Below are 15972 nucleotides of genomic sequence, written 5' to 3'. Positions count from 1 at the left end.
AGAGAGCAGAGGCTGTTTAACCTGAAGAAAAGATGATTGACAGGAGATCATCACAACACACATCAATAGCTGAAGTCAAGAGGATGAGGCCCCAGGCACAAAATGGAATGGGTAAAGTTTCACCTAAACATAAGGGAAAACTTCTTTGAGGGTACTGAAGCACGGGAAGAGGCTGCCCAGAGAGGTTGTGAACTCTTCTTCTCCAGAAAGAGTTGAAACCTGCCTGGACATGTTCCTGTGCAACCTGCTTTGCAAGGAGGTTGGGCTAAATCATCACAAAAGTCTCTTTCAATCCCCACTGTGCTGGGTTTCTATTAAAATAAATAGGGGGTAAAAAGAGTATTATTCCTTCCGCTATATTGTAATAGGAGATGTAATTTTAAAGCTGCTGTCCAGTACTTAGAGTCCCATACATGGCCCTGATAGCATTATTTTGATATATTCATGACTGATCAAGTTCCATGGATTCAACACACTATTTGAAGTCCGTTCAAAACAGCACCATGCTTTATTCATTAATAAATACAAGTTGCAAGTTTTAGGCCCTTTGTCAGAATAACACATTGAGCAGGATATCAAGCCCCTATGTGAGTCCACTGCAAGTTGTTTCTTACCTTTTCAATATGTTCATTAGTTAGAATGATTCTATTACAATGCTCCAACATGGAAACTTGCTTAAACACAGAGTCACAGCCATTTGGCTTCCCTGCCCAGTCTCCCTAAGCTGTTCTCAAACACTGCTGGATGTGGCTTGATTGCAAACAGAGAGTAGGAACCTTCAGTCCTGGTGCAGTGGAAGCTGAAGGGAAAGAACCCTAGGGAGCCTGTTCAACATCAATGCAGAGACTCCATAGGTCAGAGGATCTGTAATGGGTATTATCTGTGCTTCCCTCTTACTTCAGTTTAGGCCACTAGTGTGCTAAAAGCCCTTTGCTACCTCTTGGGTGGTGGCTTTCAAAAAAATAAAGCAATAAAATTCAGTTCCAAACAAGCTGAGGTTTACAGAAGTGGAGAACTCAAAAAGCCAAAACACAAGTTGTTTGGCAGCTTCATGCTGCTTCAGCGTGCAATGCGTCTGGTAAACATTCAGTTGCAAATGTCTTTTCAAGTCGAGTTTGAGACAATGACAAAACAACGTGGGGAAACATGCTGAATTCTACCCGTTCCACACCTACTTTGTAGAGTTGTGGGCATTCTGAAGTCCTCTCCCTTCAACAGTTTCCAAAAGCACCACATTTATATACAGTAAATAAATGCTCACGCTGACAAATGGTCAGATCGATGGATAGCACCTTGATTTAAAGGGTTGTTTTTTCAGATTAAAAAACCCAAACCCACAGCAGATTCCAAGAAAGTGTTTTATTTCCACTTGTCCTTACAAGTTAAAGACAGTATGCTTTTCATTAAAAAACAGTATCATGTACTATTTAGAAAATGATTACACCTTTCTTGTCAAAGAAAATACACCCAATTATGACCTTCTGTCTACCTTTTAAGGATAGGTGGGTTGGTTGGTTTCCTTTTTAAGCGTAATCCTCAAAGTATTGGCAGAAAATGCATATAGGTGAGGATAAAGTTACCAGCAAATGGGTAATCCTTCCTGTATAATTAGATATACGTTGACACAGAGGAAGTCATCCACCAACTAGTGCTCCATCGGCTCCTCTGCCTTTTCTGCAGGTTCATCAGCAGGTGGAGCAGGCTAAAAGAGAAAAAGAAATTATGTTACAGATGGGCAGAAAACAACACTTCATGAATCACCTTTATCCTGGATTGAGCATCATGAGTACATCGATGCAGCTCATCTCAACAAGCAGCTTGTACATGAATGTTATCCAAAAGGAAGCATGAAGCAGAACAAAGCTGGTCATTCGTTAGGAGACTAAGGATGCATCTTGGGGCAAGCATGACAGTTACATGTAGTCAATTTTGTTGCAATAAAATGAAAACCAGAATTTGATTGCAGATGAGCAAAGACAGGACTTTGGAAAGGCCCATCACCAATTCAGCATAAATTGACATTAACAGCCTCTTAGTCTCCAGCTAAGTTTATATGGTTTTCATGTAGTAACTATACACTCAAAATCACACTCCTAAATCTCTACCAGAGTAGTTGAGAAGGTTAAAATGTTGTATCATAGGTCACGCTTCACATAATGCTGTCTTTCAATGAAGCCTGCTTAAATCTAAACCATATACCTTTCTTTGTGGTCTCTCCTCAAGTCCTTCTAGGAATGGTGCTACATCATCATCATCATATATGGTAAACTCCATGTCTTTGCCAACAATTCCAATGGAAACATTCTGTTAAGCAAAGTTGTAAAAGCAGTGAGAAGCATTTTTGTGCAAATCACTCTGTGACTTTACAGCTTTTTCCTGTGAAACAGGTGAAAGATTCCTCCCATCACAAAGAGACTCGTCGTGTCCACTTCAGGAAAAAAGAAAATTCTGAAAGACTCCCCTTTGGCAGAATGTACTGAAAAAGGAAAGGGGCAGACTGACTCCCTACAAAAGCTTTCAAGTTTCAAAACCTTCTAAGTAAAGACACTTATCAAGGATTTAAATGTCTTTCCAATTTTTAGTCTTTATTTTAATAATATACATAATTTTTCAAAACTATTTGTATGTTAATTTTGCATTTTCACTCATTTTAAGAGTTTGAAAAGTCAAGGTGGGTCAAGAGTAAAAAAACTTAAACATGTCAAAGGGCAGATCAACTACAAGCAGAACATGAACTAGTGGGTACTCTTTGGATTTTCTTATTCAACTGTTCCTCAATTGATTGGCAGAATTTTCTGCAACTTTTTGATGCTAGGGATACTGACTGTGCTTACAACGCGAAGTTGCGATTCTAGTTGTGTGTGATGCTATCTTCAGCAGTGATTGAAGTTTAAAATGGAATGAAGCAATCAAATTCACAATCTTGTTTAGTGAAAGAAAATCAATTTTCTGTTAAGAAAATTAAATTTGATAATTAAAGAAACACAAGATAACAACATATTAGATTAAGATAATCCTGTCTATCAGTAATCGGCTTCCAAATTTTAGTGAGAGCCATAACTTACATGATCTTTTTTTCATGGTAATTTCTCCTAACAAGGGCAGTAAAAATTCTTGCCAAGAACACTTAGCATTTACCTTGGTGGTGAGATCCTGTTCAGCAGGAAGAGTCTCTCTCAGGGCACGTAGTCCATGTTTAACTAGCTCATTAAGATTACCTTAAAATGAAATCAGAAAGACAATTATTAAATATATGGTGTATCTCTAGACATGCTTCCCACTCCTAGCCAACAACTACAAAAACACCTTAGCTAGCTTGACTTCCAGAACTCCTCTCCTCAGGTATTTCAGATACAGATCAGAGTTGGCTATGGAAGTATACTTTGAGAAACTAGCCCCTCTCTACATTTGAGGTTGAACGCATCTGGTTTTGGCACCTCCCCTCCTCCAGTCCAGTGATACTTACACTATTTTTTTGTCCAAGAAGCCATTCAGTGGCCTCCTCAGCACCATTTTACAAAAAAATTAATTCACCATTTCAAACTCACCACTTAAATACTTACCTTTACATACCACCCCTTGCTTTGAAATGGAAAGAATTAGTTGCTGTTGGGGCAGAAGCTTTTATATTTTTCTCTGCTTTTCTGATCTTCTGTTGTCATTAGATGCAGTAAGAATCAAGATGCTAGACATGAACTTTTATATAATTTTCCTTACAACTTTTGCCTTCATGTAACACTTATTCCAAACTTGGCTCACAAAATTTATCTTCCTACCCTAGTAAATGCCAAACAACTGAACAGTAGTATAACAGCTGCATAACTGTTAAACAGCATTAGATAGACAGGGGTCATTACTCACACTCAGCAAATTCAGTCATGTGTCTCTCCAAGTAAGTTCGTGCTGACTGTGATCGAGCACCAATGGACATGGCTTTGCAGTCAAAGTAGTTTGCAGAGGGGCAAGTCTGGAAAATGTGAGGACCCATATCCTACAAAGAGAGAAAAAAATCCACAAAGCACAAACCAGATGTATAAACTCATACCAAGCCCGCTGCTGGAACACAAATTTCCCAAACCACAGTTGTGCTTCTTGATACACCATATAGGCACACACACTCAAGTATTTTATACTGCTTATACACTGTTCTTACACAATTCCTTCAAAGCTATTGCAGAAAACAACAAACAAATGAAAAAAATTAAATTTATATTTATATTTAGTTCACTGAAATGTTGTTTTAGTCTCAGCAGGATAGCTGGCAACAAAACTGCTTCTTTCTCTGTTCCAGAAACTGTACTTTGCTTCTGTATGCTTCCCACTTCATGGCCTGCAGTAGATTCTTTACGCATATTCCAACTTATCTGCACAAAACTAAAAACCTGCTCTAGATTTTACCATGCCATGCAAGATGGCAGTTTCCCATACTCTTCCTCATGTCAAAAATCTTAAGCCCAGAGATACTGTGTGTGATGCATTAAGCAAATTGTTGTAGTCAAACAAGGGAGAAGCCAGTAATGATTTCCAAATCCATTTTTTATATAAGATATTTAAAATAGTAGTGTGTAAAGCTCCTTAACCATTGGTAAAATAATTAGTCAGAGTCAACATTTTGATCCCATAAAACATAAACAAATATAACTTTTGCATGTTAGTTTTTCCTTTTTGCAAATGCACACCTCATAAGTGTAGGTAGGATTAGCTATTAAGAGATGTTTTTATAGGTTATGTTTTAGGATAAGATAGAGAAAAATATTTTCTTATTCAGCAAGTTTTAATGAGTATCTTTTCCTTCTATCTTCCCCTCTTAACATCCATTTGTTATGTAAAATTGCATTAAGCACATATTCTTTTAGCCCAGTAGTAACTAGCAGAGCTTACTCACATCATAACCTGCGATGAGCAGTCCTACCCCATATGGTCTTCTGCCATAACGCTGCGTTGGTATCTGGGTTTCTTACCTAACTTAAGGAAATCATCTCAAAAGAACATTTTCATTGCCCCAGACATTTTCCTAAGGCAAGCAGTGATGCAATACAATCTCTACATCGTCTTTGAAATCCTTTTCACAGTGTGAAGGCTGGGTTCAAAGAAATAGATGTCAGGATTTATTTGGAATACTGACTTCTTGTTCATCCAAAGGTGAAGTAACTGAAGAGTTCATTCAACCAAGTAACACAGAGTTCACCTAATGCTGCAGAGCCTCATCTCATTTCTTATCCCCCTGAATTTTCTCCTAGGCACCCAGTAACAGAACATGAAGCCTCTGCTAAAGTCCAAGTGAGACAGAATTTGTCACAGAAACGTGAGTAAGCAGCTATGATCCAGTAAAGGATCATTTTTTGACCAGTGCAGTCATATTTCTTCTCCCTGCCTCAGAGGCACAGGGCTGTGGAACAGACAAATAGTGCTATGTTAAATGTTGTATTTCACTTGATGGCTTCTCTACCAGTTCAGTGAATGTCAGGGGATATTCTCTGAAAGAATACATAAGCAAAACGAATAAAGAAAGATTAATTTCGAGCTTACTTTTTCAATTTAACACAACTTTTAAGCTGAGAGAGATCAAAATCATTTTCACATACAACCAAGTGAAAGTAAAACGCTATAAAAGCATTACAAGCAAAGGATACTGCTTCCAATTAGTGACACTAGGCGAGAAACTGGAAGAGGTCTATCAAACACAAACCTAGAATCCAGACACTCCTGACGCATGAAATTGCTAGGAGGAAAGAGAGGGGAAAAAAAGAAAAAATCAACCAAAATCAAAGCAATGCACAGATCAAAGTCACACTGAGTTTGTGTCTCATTATGTGTCCATTAAGGTAAGTATCTTTTTGTTTCAGCTCTGCTCACTGAGAAAAAGGGTCAAAGGCATTACATAATTTCATTTCACCATGACCTGTAATTGTCATTGAGAAAGCTGACCACACATTTGACAGGGTATTACAGTATTTCAGCTAGACAAATACAAAGAAGGTAGAAGTTCATGCAGGCAACTGACGAATCATCTGGAAAAGAGCCATGGTTAAATGGTTACATTTCTTTGCAACCTTATAGCAATCAAGATTTGTTATTCTCCCAATGTCTCTTGTCCTTTCCTATCAAACTGACAAACACTCCTACTTCTGTATACATTTACCTCATACAATGAAGCTCTGTGACCAGTAAGGAGAAAGCAAGTCCCTCTGAAAGTGTCACCAGCTATAGCTGTAATAACTTTCTTCCATGTGTGTACACTGAAACCGCTGCTAGAGGGAATTAAGTGATGTACTTTCTCAGGCTGCTGGGAAACCCCATCACACCAAGGAAACCAGGCAGACCTCTTGCTAGTAACTAAACCAAGGAGCAAAATTTGGAACTGAAAACTATAATTCTGCCCAATAGTTAAAAACCTGCCTGAATTTCATGCTACGGTCTTTGCCATAGTACAAGAGCGCAGTAACTCCAGACGAATCCTTAGCTGGCCGTAAAATCTCATTCGCAATAGTCTACAAATGAACTTTCACTCATTGTTGCAGAACTGTGTGTGTATGTCAGCAACTAAGATACTCACCACAAGAGTCTTGCATCAGCAGTAAGTCCAGCAATTGAGATACCAATATGGTTGTCAACGTACAGGATTTTTTTCTGATGAGCTGCCAGCTCAGACTGTGCTCTCTGTGCATAAAAGGAGAAAGCTATGTGGCAGACTGAACAGTTTGCCAAACACCGTGAAGAAATCTGCTAACATTTATAGCAAGAATTGAATATGATAATGAAACAATAACAATAAAAAGTCATTATAAATTTGCAACAGAAGACAAGAAATTTCCACTTTGGTAGGAAATTGTCAGAACGAAAAAGCAGACATGGACCTTGGAAAGAGAAATAGTTCTACTACTTAATAACTAGATTTAAAAAGAGAGAAATATCTTCTACAGGGGAAAAAACAATCTTTCACTCATTTCCTTCATTTTGTGAAAATCTGTTTTCCATAGGTACTGGAAACACTTATAGCTTTATACTGGTACTCAAGCCAAAGGAAGCTGAGATTTGATTTACCTTATGCACAAAAACTCAGACTGCACAAAACTCATTTGCCAAACCCAAACTTTACTACCAATGTTACTGTCCTGAGAACAGTTGTGAAGTTACCTTGAGAGCAACCAGCACAGCATGTGTTTTTGACTTCAGCCCCACAGTAGCTGAGCCTTGTTTTACAGCTTCCATGGCATACTCTATTTGATGAATTCGGCCCTAGAGAATAAAAATCAAAGGTAACAATTCTGAATTCTCTGTATCAATTTCCAATGGTTTTTGATGTTCAGAACAGGTATGCTTATTGCCTGACAGCTTAATCCTACAACTTCCTCAATGCTACGACTTCTTCAATTATCTTCTGCTAAAGCCTTACCATTAACCAACAGAATCTGGTAATCTCTGAGCTACTCATTATTGAGTACAACAAAACTAGAAAATAAAACATTTTAACAACTCCAAGACCTCTGTCACTGTCTTCACAAGAATCAATGTTTGACCCAATATGAAGAGAGGACCTGCAGCTTAAGTTGGATGCTTAACTTTTGAGTTTCCTGAAGAAATGAGTCTTACACAATTTTTGTGTCTCACCATCCATTCTCTAATAACTTCTGAACATGTTATTAGTCAACTGCAGCAAAGCCTGAAGAAGGAGTAGAGGTCTTAAAGACAGTTAAGTCCCCACAAGTTCTGCAACTTGTCTTTTCAATGCAACCACTGAGGGCAAAGGGGCTAATTTTATGCACTCTACTTGGCCAGCCTTTGTTGAGCAGTCAGCATGCCCACTGTTACTCTGCAAGTACTGGAATTGCTAACCACAGCTGCATTCTACTAGTTATGGAATAGAATACAGTATCACAGTATCATCAGGGTTGGAAGAGACCTCACAGATCATCAAGTCCAACCCTTTACCACAGAGCTCAAGGCTAGACCATGGCACCAAGTGCCACGTCCAGTCCTGCCTTGAACTGCCCCAGGGACGGCAACTCCACCACCTCCCCAGGCAGCCCATTCCAGTGTCTAATGACTCTCTCAGTGAAGAGCTTCCTCCTCACCTCAAGCCTAACAATAAAATTACAAGCTTTATACATGGCATCTATCCAACAGGGATGTCTAGGAGCATTTCAACTTAGAAAATGAAGTTCTGCAAATTCATAGTACAAAAACCAGCATCTCCGATTCCATACCATAGGTGACCATATGGGTATAGTCATTCAAATAGGGGTCTTACAAGGTGGTCAAAGTTGCATGCACCTAAGCAGGTGCTGTTATGTCATACTTGAAGTAGTCAGCCTATTCTCACTTCAGCATTAAATACTGACTTGCAATAATTTGGGTTTGTTCTGAACAACTTGAATACAGCGAAGCTCTTAAAAACAAAAGAAAGCTCTTCCCAATTGCAGACTAAATAGCTCCTTTCCAGTACTAGCTAGAGAATGAAAGATGAACTGACCTAGTAACAGCCTCACATGGATGAGATCTAAGCTCAGTTTCGTGCTTTTTCACAGCCTAGTAGCATTTTTATTCTAGGCCTGTAAATTGTTCATAGGATGGTCTGGGTTGAAAGGGATCTTGAAGATCATAGAATCAACCAGGTTGGAAGAGACCTCCAAGATCATCCAGTCCAACCTATCACCCAGCCCTAACCAATCAACTAGACCATAGCACCAAGTGCCTCATCCAGTCCTCTCTTGAAGACCCCCAGGGACGGTGCCTCCACCACCTCCTTGGACAGCCCATTCCAATGGGAAATCACTCTCTCTGTGAAGAACTTCTTCCTAATATCCAGCCTATACCTACCCTGGCACAACTTGAGACTGTGTCCCCTTGTTCTATTGCTGGTTGCCTGGGAGAAGAGGCCAACCCCCACCTGGCTACAATGCCCCTTCAGGATCATCTAGTCCAACCCCCAATGATGACAGCATCTATTTTGTATCTCAAAAGTACATTTGGAAAGCAACTGCCTTAAGTACTTTGAGACACCAGGGCCCACCTAAGTAAGTACCATACACCAGAAGCTCAGAAAAGCGCTTCTTGCTCTCCCGAAATCTGAAGGAAGCAGCCAGTAGCGAGCTTTAGGCACCTGAATACAAGCGATACTACTGTGATATCGCAGCTGCAAGGGCAAAGAGCAAGTGAAAAGCCAGTCAGCAAGCTCGTAAAGATTTTACCTGTGGGCTCCAAACTGTGACATCATTGTCATACTGGTTGCGGAACTGCAATGAACAAAATAAAACTCATTAGTGCAGTTAACACGCTGGCCGAAAGAGCATCCCAGGGCGAAGTTGTGGTCCACTTTCTTTGTAAAGCTTTTCATACTAAGTATTTGTTCCTAGGCCTGAAGTTGGGGCTCGTTGTCTAGTCAGAATTCTTTTCGTTTCGGAGCAAGTCTCCGCTCAGTGAGTGGCACAAGCTGCAAGTCCCGGAGCAGCAAGCCCGCTGCCTCAGCCCCGGACACCGTGAGGGGAAGCAGCAAGAGATAAAAACCGAGATTCCTGTGCTTGCCTCATTCTCTGCTCAGTCTGCCCAGCTCCTCGCCAGGGATAACGATGCTGCTTTGCCCATCCGACGCCTTTCGGGGCAGCCGCGCAGCCATCACCCGCCTCTCTGCAGCGTCACGCCGGGCCGGGCCGAAGGGGTCGCGGCCCCCCCGCCACTGCCGCGCTCCCACGCCAACGTGCCCGGACACCGCCTGTCCCGCAGAGCAGAGCGAGGCCGCCCCCTTCCCCGGGCAGGCCCGGGCCCCGGCAGCGAGGCCCAGGCCCGGCATCGGCCCGCGGCGAGCCCAGTCCCGCGTGGCCCGGGAACTGCTTACTCACGGCCCCATTCCCTCCTTTTCGTCCTCCCTCTTTCTCCCAGTTCGCTCCGCAGCCCGGGCCCGGGGCGCGGATATGGCCAGTCCCGAACTAGCCCATCTCAACTGCCCCTCACCATTCTCTTTCCCCCGACAGCGATGCGGGCTCCGGAGCGGCGAGGGGGGAACGACTCCGGCAGCGATCGCTCTGGGCTGGCACCGAGCAGGCAGCGCTTCCTGCACCTCGAGTCATCGAGCGAGACTCGCCCCGCCCCTGCAGCGAGCGGGCCCGTCCGGGGCGCAGGCGCGGGGCCTCGGCTGTCGGTGGCGGCTGGGGGAGCGGCGGTGTGGAGTGCACAGATTGTCAGGGGCTTGTGCGCTTATTGCCTGCTCACGGCCCATTCTCTGGAGCCGTCAGCTCTGTCCCGTGTGTCGGTGTCTGCTCTGCTGCGCAGCGCCGCTTAGGGAGCGTCAGCGTGAGGTCCCTGTGCCCTACAGAAATGCTTTGACTTGAGGACAAGCTGCAGTTTGCAGTCCGAGAGTAATTTACTGTTACTACCCAGACTCCAGGTTAGCCGCCTCGCTGTGTCCGGGAGAGCTGTGGCGTTTGAAGCGGCTGCAGAGGCAGCACTGACGTCAAACGACCTGCGTGCGATGAACTGCATTCTCTTTGTGCTTTGGGGAAAAGCCGGCGTGTGCTCCGTGCGGGACACAAAGGGAGCACAGCAACAGGCACAGCAGCTACAGCCATCGTCAGGAGCGTGGCTGAGGTGCTGTGAAAAGCTTGGCTAGGGTAGGGGTACGTAGAGATCCACTTAATGGCAGAAACGGATCAGCCCCGCCAGCCTCTGGAGCCGCTTCTGGAGCAGCCGCTGCCGAGCCGTGAGCGTGCAGCGCTGCGCCGGACAGTCGGAGGCGTGCTGCAGAGCCAGCAACGTCAGCTGCCCACTCCTTTCCCCTCTCATTTTTGTCCACGCAGAGGCAAATCCGTTGCTGTCAGGAACAGGGTGGCTGTGGAGCGTACACGTCGCACGGGGCCTTACTTCAGGAGGCTGGAGTCCAATCCTACCTGCTCTAAACTCATAGCAGAAGGGTTTGATGCTGTTATGTCAGTCGTTGCCGTTTTATCATAAGCATATGGCTTATTAAGTGATGTTCTATCCCAAACGGCAGATAAATTCCATAGTGTGTCCCACCTAACAAGGCTTACGAGCTTAAGCAGTACAGGGTGGAAAGGAAACAAAGCAAGAAACAAGCAAAAACAACTCAGGAAGAAACAAAAACAGTTTGGTAGGAGTAGAGTAAGTCACTGCTAATCAGATGTATCAGACTGGAAATCCTCTTACATTTGTGTTTTGGAAAAAAAAAGGGGTACAGGAAGTCTCTGAAATGGCATAAAGCTAAATAAGCACTATTATGAATCACAGCTGAAAAACATTGCTGTATCTTAATCATAGCTAAGATGTAATTCAATTTCTAAAGGGTTCTCTTTGCTCTCATAAACTACAAGTACTTAACAAAAAAATAACTGCTTACCGTAGCTCCTGTTTTGGACAGTGTAAAATAGAGTCAGAACAGAAAAGTGGGTTAAAAATTCCTTTGTAGGATTGTATGACTCAAGCATTAAGACAGATAATCAATTAATACCATATTCATGTGTTTATTCTTTTAAAACAAATACCCAGCTGCTGAAGTCACAGGCATTAAAGGCAAGCTAGTATTCTGTCACCTTTGGATTACTGTAGGACCAGTGAGATGTTTTTCTTACCACTGGAGAATTATCCCTTTTTTTCCTGGAATGGGCTACAGTGTTGTCTAGGGGAAAAAAAAATCTGAACAGACTAATTTAATTTATCTAACTTATTTTGTTATTTTTAAGCTTTTTGATTGAGAAACATTCAGCTGATTGGAAATTACCTGTGTTTTTCAACATGGTTTGGTGTGCACTGCCACAGGATACATAAACATTTTAAGTGAGCTGAACAGCTTTCAAGTTCTGCTGATTTCTGAGTAAATATTCCCATACTCTCTGCTGTAATTCCATTCTGTAATAACTTCCTACAGCAATAAGGGACTCCCTCAAGATCTGTTTACTCCACCTACAGCAACAGAACAATAGAGAGATGTTTCCTCTCTTTTGGCAAAAGTGTGTTAGTTTTGATAGAGCACTGAACTATGCCAAGACTCTCTGTTGTTCTGTATGCATACAGCAAGTATGGTTAGAAACTATGATGATTTTAGTGACAGAAAGGCAGGATTTGTAAAACTTCACATGGAAATTTGGGAAGAGGTGTATAAATGGAGAACTAGAACGTATATGAACTATTGTTTGCAGTTATTAAAGTATTTTCCTCAGTATTTTTTCCTTTATTATATTGATAGAAAAAGAGATTCCAAACCAAACTAACCAGCTATTAAAAACTGATTCTAAAGCAAGCTCATTCAGATCGTGTGACAGCAGGCAGGGTGGCATGGAATCGTGTTCCCGCTGCTCTCCAGTGCCTCAGGCAGCACAACTGTTACCTTATTCCCAAGGCAGCAGTGCAAGAGGATGCCAGCTGCAGGAATAATCTCCAGAAAGGGGAAATGCTTACCATGGAAGGAAGTAATTCACTTCCTTCTGAATGCTCCTGCTTGCCCTTTGGGCTTGGTATGAGCCCTCTGTATGCAGGGCTAAAGCCAGTGGGTTGGTAATGTATTTCCAATTTCATCTTTGGTGTTAAAAAGTATACCTAGCTTACTCCTCGTTGATGTGTTTGAACTGAGACCTAATACTTCATTACAGAATGAGAGAAAGGAACAAGGCAAACCCAGATACCTCTGTTTAGATAACAGAGGCATCAAATCAAAAAGTAAGCATTTTACATAAATTTTGCCAAATATCATAGAATCAGCCAGGTTGGAAGAGACCTCCAAGATCATCCAGTCCAACCTAGCACCCAGCCCTATCCAGTCAACCAGACCATGGCACTAAGTGTCTCATCCAGTCTTTTCTTGAACACCTCCAGGGATGGTGACTCTACCACCTTCCTGGCAAACAGTTACTGAAATCAGTGAGGTTTGTGGTTTGTCAGTTATTCAAAGTTGTTAGAAAATTTGTACAAAGGCCTCAGATGAGAGTTTCAATAAAGTGATATGTAAGCATGATGTTGAACTCTGCACCTAGGAAAATGTCACTCTTGCTATATTTAATGGTGGTGGCCTGAACAGAATGATCTGACAGTTTTAGACAGCTTCATAAAAGATAAAAATCCACATGACAAAAGGCTGTGGTAGCACAGGCACTGTTGATAGAAACAGCAGGAAAAACACTGCTGAGTGACCGCGATGCTTAAAACTGTTGTTTTCTCCAGGACATGCTATGAGGCATAGATGAGGCAGTGTAGGACACAACTTTAAGCTGATTTTGCCACTGCTGTATCTGATCTATTATTACATATCTACATAACTATCCCAGTTATCCATATCACAACTTATTAATTTTATAATACTAAAAGCTATAGGGAAGTGCATCAAATGTTTTCTTTGATAACAATCCTAATGCCAGTATCAAGATATGCTTGCACATTTCTATGGGAGGTTTGAATCAATACAAAAAGATTACAGGAATACACAAGTAATTTCCAAGAAAAAAACTGAATGAGAAGCAGCAATCAAGATATAACATCAAGAAATCACACTACAAGACTGAACTGTAAAACTAAAACTATCTTCACATTAACATAATCTGCTTATAAAGCATGTGTGTTAGGAGAAAATAGTACTTTTTCACTTCTAATTTCACAGTTGGCAACCTCATAATGAAGATCATTTCAGGAAAATGAGTATGCAGTTGCTGGCTCTGCAAAAATATGCTCAGTAATGGTCAAATTAAACGTCAGGAATTATCAGGGAAAAGAACAAAACAAAGCATTTCTGTGCCACTGTGTAATTCGTACTGCATCTGACTGCATTCAGACTTGAATACTGGCTGTGATTTCTGTTTCCTGCTTTACAATGATGTGGCAGTACTGAAGGCACTGGGAAAAGTGGAAGAAATTGTTCAAATTATGGAATAGCTTCATATAAAGAAGGGCAGTAAAGAGTAAAAGTCTTCAGTCTAAATAACAGATAAACAAGGAAAGTTGAATGCTCACCAAATCACAACTGGCACAGAGATACTGAATAGATAACTTCTCTCTGACCACCAGCACTGGTATTGGGTGTCGTTAAAAGCCGCAGGTTTCAGCAATGTGGTACTTTCTGATCCATGTCATACCTGTGCTGTGAAAACCTCTGCATCTGAATACATTGTGGTCTCCTGGTCACATATCGAGAGAGCAACTGCACAAATTCAGGGACAAAACTTTTTAAGGCATCTCACAACACTGCTGATACAGTGTTGGCACCAAATGCAGCACTGAAAAAACAGCTAACCTAAACCATGCATATACAGCCTCAGGAGAAATTAATGATGCTATTTTGTCTATGTTATGTTTCCATCGTAGTTATAAACAGCATCTGACATCTGAGTGATGACAGGCATTGCTCTGCAGATATTAATATACAGGAACTAAAAGGCAAGGCCATTATGCCTCCTATTCTGCTGATTCACTAGAAGAAGCAACCTTCCACAAGTCCCCTTTTGGGATACCACTCACCATCAATCTCTGTTAACCTTGTGTTGCATAGTGTTTGGGTAAAAGGTTGGCTTCACTGGGGTCAGTGGTAAGGCTCCTAGGGACCACATACTTTGTGCTACCTAGGCACATCAGACTGCGAAAGGAGAAGAAAGAAAACAGTTGTGCCAGAGTAAAAGACAGCATCTCCACTCCACCAGAGAAGGGAAAAGACAGGTCCCAGGGAGATGGAGCCTCTCCTGTCAGACGAACCAGTGATTACTCCCAAGCAGCAGTGCTATTACTGGTGAGCAAGTAGAAACGGGCATATTACTGTGACATTCCAATATCCTACTTCAATTCTGGCCTGTATTTCATGACTCATGCAATGTACCTTCCTGCAAAATGTATGTAGAGAGAAATTCAAGTAGGTATTATTACTACTTATTTCTTGGATCTGTAATTTATTTCTTTATTTTCCGAGTGAGAAAGCATTTCCATGTAATGTAAGTTGTACAAGAAAAAGCTATTTAGAGCAGTAAGTTGCATGATTGAAACAGTGTACATAGTATTTTCTGACTCATCAAAAGATAACTGGAGAGCTGTTGTAATAATTTATGGGAGTAATAGGAAATCTGTTATTTGAGTTCTCTGAAAATCTGTTAAGCTTTTCATTTCAGTGAAAAAGAATGGCAGCTCTTTTAAGTTTCTGAAGATAAAAGATTAGCTTAAGTGTGCATATAGCTGCAGAAACTCTCTCACATGTATTAAATGCTACTGTTGATTTATGTTGTTGGAATTGTTTTTGACTGAGTGTTCCTGAATCAAAACGAAAGCATTATCAAAACACTCAGCAGGGGATATGTAAGATCTATAAAGGATGCAGAAGTTCCTGATTGATACTGTATCAGTCGAAGTAGTGAGGATGTTTTTCGAAACGTCTGCCTATGAAAGAAGGAGGTATAACTGTCAGCACAGATTGGAAATAACAGACAGAGTGATGCAGAAATAAGGCCTTTGTATTCCATGAAACCACTAATGGATCCCATTTCCTTATGACTGACGTTATTGTCATATTAAATTAATGGCTGGACAAGGTATTACCTTCTTAGTTATGCATTTATATTCCATTAATATTTTATGAGTGCTTATATGTAGATCATACATGAAAATGTTCTCAATGTTTTTGCCACATGTATTGCCAAAAGTTTCTGATTGAAAAATGGAAATATGTCCATATACAGGAATAAATCTGCCAGAGGCTATTAAACTAAGTACTTAGGGAAAAAAACAGAGAGAAGACCATAGGACTGGCTGGTAGGACATTAGAGATTTCTGTGACACTTTTCTTTACAGGCATCTGTTCTATGGGAGAGTTAAACTTACTGAAATAGTTACTACAAAACAACAATTTTGGTATTTGTGGAGCACACTTTTGAAAGTGATTCTGTCCATTCTTAGCATGGGTTCAGGCTTTGATCAGGGAAGACTACAGTACAGAATTAATCTGGAAGAAGAAAAAATAAATGTTTGAGTAAGCTTTTTAAAAAGTCCTACTGC

General features: G+C 41.4%; 1 protein-coding gene across 1 annotated transcript; it reads right to left on the bottom strand.

Annotated features, from left to right (window-relative positions):
• Positions 1 to 1344: 1344 nt before the first annotated feature.
• PSMA1 (proteasome 20S subunit alpha 1) lies at positions 1345 to 10180 on the bottom strand. The gene is made up of 10 exons (XM_064163657.1): positions 9952 to 10180; positions 9192 to 9236; positions 7138 to 7239; positions 6557 to 6660; positions 5634 to 5722; positions 4886 to 4956; positions 3862 to 3991; positions 3139 to 3218; positions 2200 to 2304; positions 1345 to 1702 (listed from the first exon to the last, which is right to left on the bottom strand). The coding sequence occupies exons 1-10, from the start codon at positions 9952 to 9954 to the stop codon at positions 1646 to 1648; spliced, it is 786 nt and encodes a 261-aa protein (XP_064019727.1). The 5' UTR covers positions 9955 to 10180; the 3' UTR covers positions 1345 to 1645.
• Positions 10181 to 15972: the final 5792 nt, after the last annotated feature.

This window comes from Pogoniulus pusillus, chromosome 24 (genome assembly GCF_015220805.1).
Source record: "Pogoniulus pusillus isolate bPogPus1 chromosome 24, bPogPus1.pri, whole genome shotgun sequence".
In the NCBI taxonomy this organism is placed as follows: domain Eukaryota; kingdom Metazoa; phylum Chordata; class Aves; order Piciformes; family Lybiidae; genus Pogoniulus; species Pogoniulus pusillus.
This window is presented reverse-complemented; position numbering and strand designations above follow the sequence as displayed.

Excerpts from the sequence above, each read along its gene's own strand:
- PSMA1 (XM_064163657.1), bottom strand. Across the intron at positions 7,240-9,191 it reads TCACAGTTTGGAGCCCACAG|GGCCGAATTCATCAAATAGA; the intron begins GTAAAATCTTTA and ends TTTATTCTCTAG. Across the intron at positions 2,305-3,138 it reads AACAGGATCTCACCACCAAG|AATGTTTCCATTGGAATTGT; the intron begins GTAAATGCTAAG and ends TTTGCTTAACAG.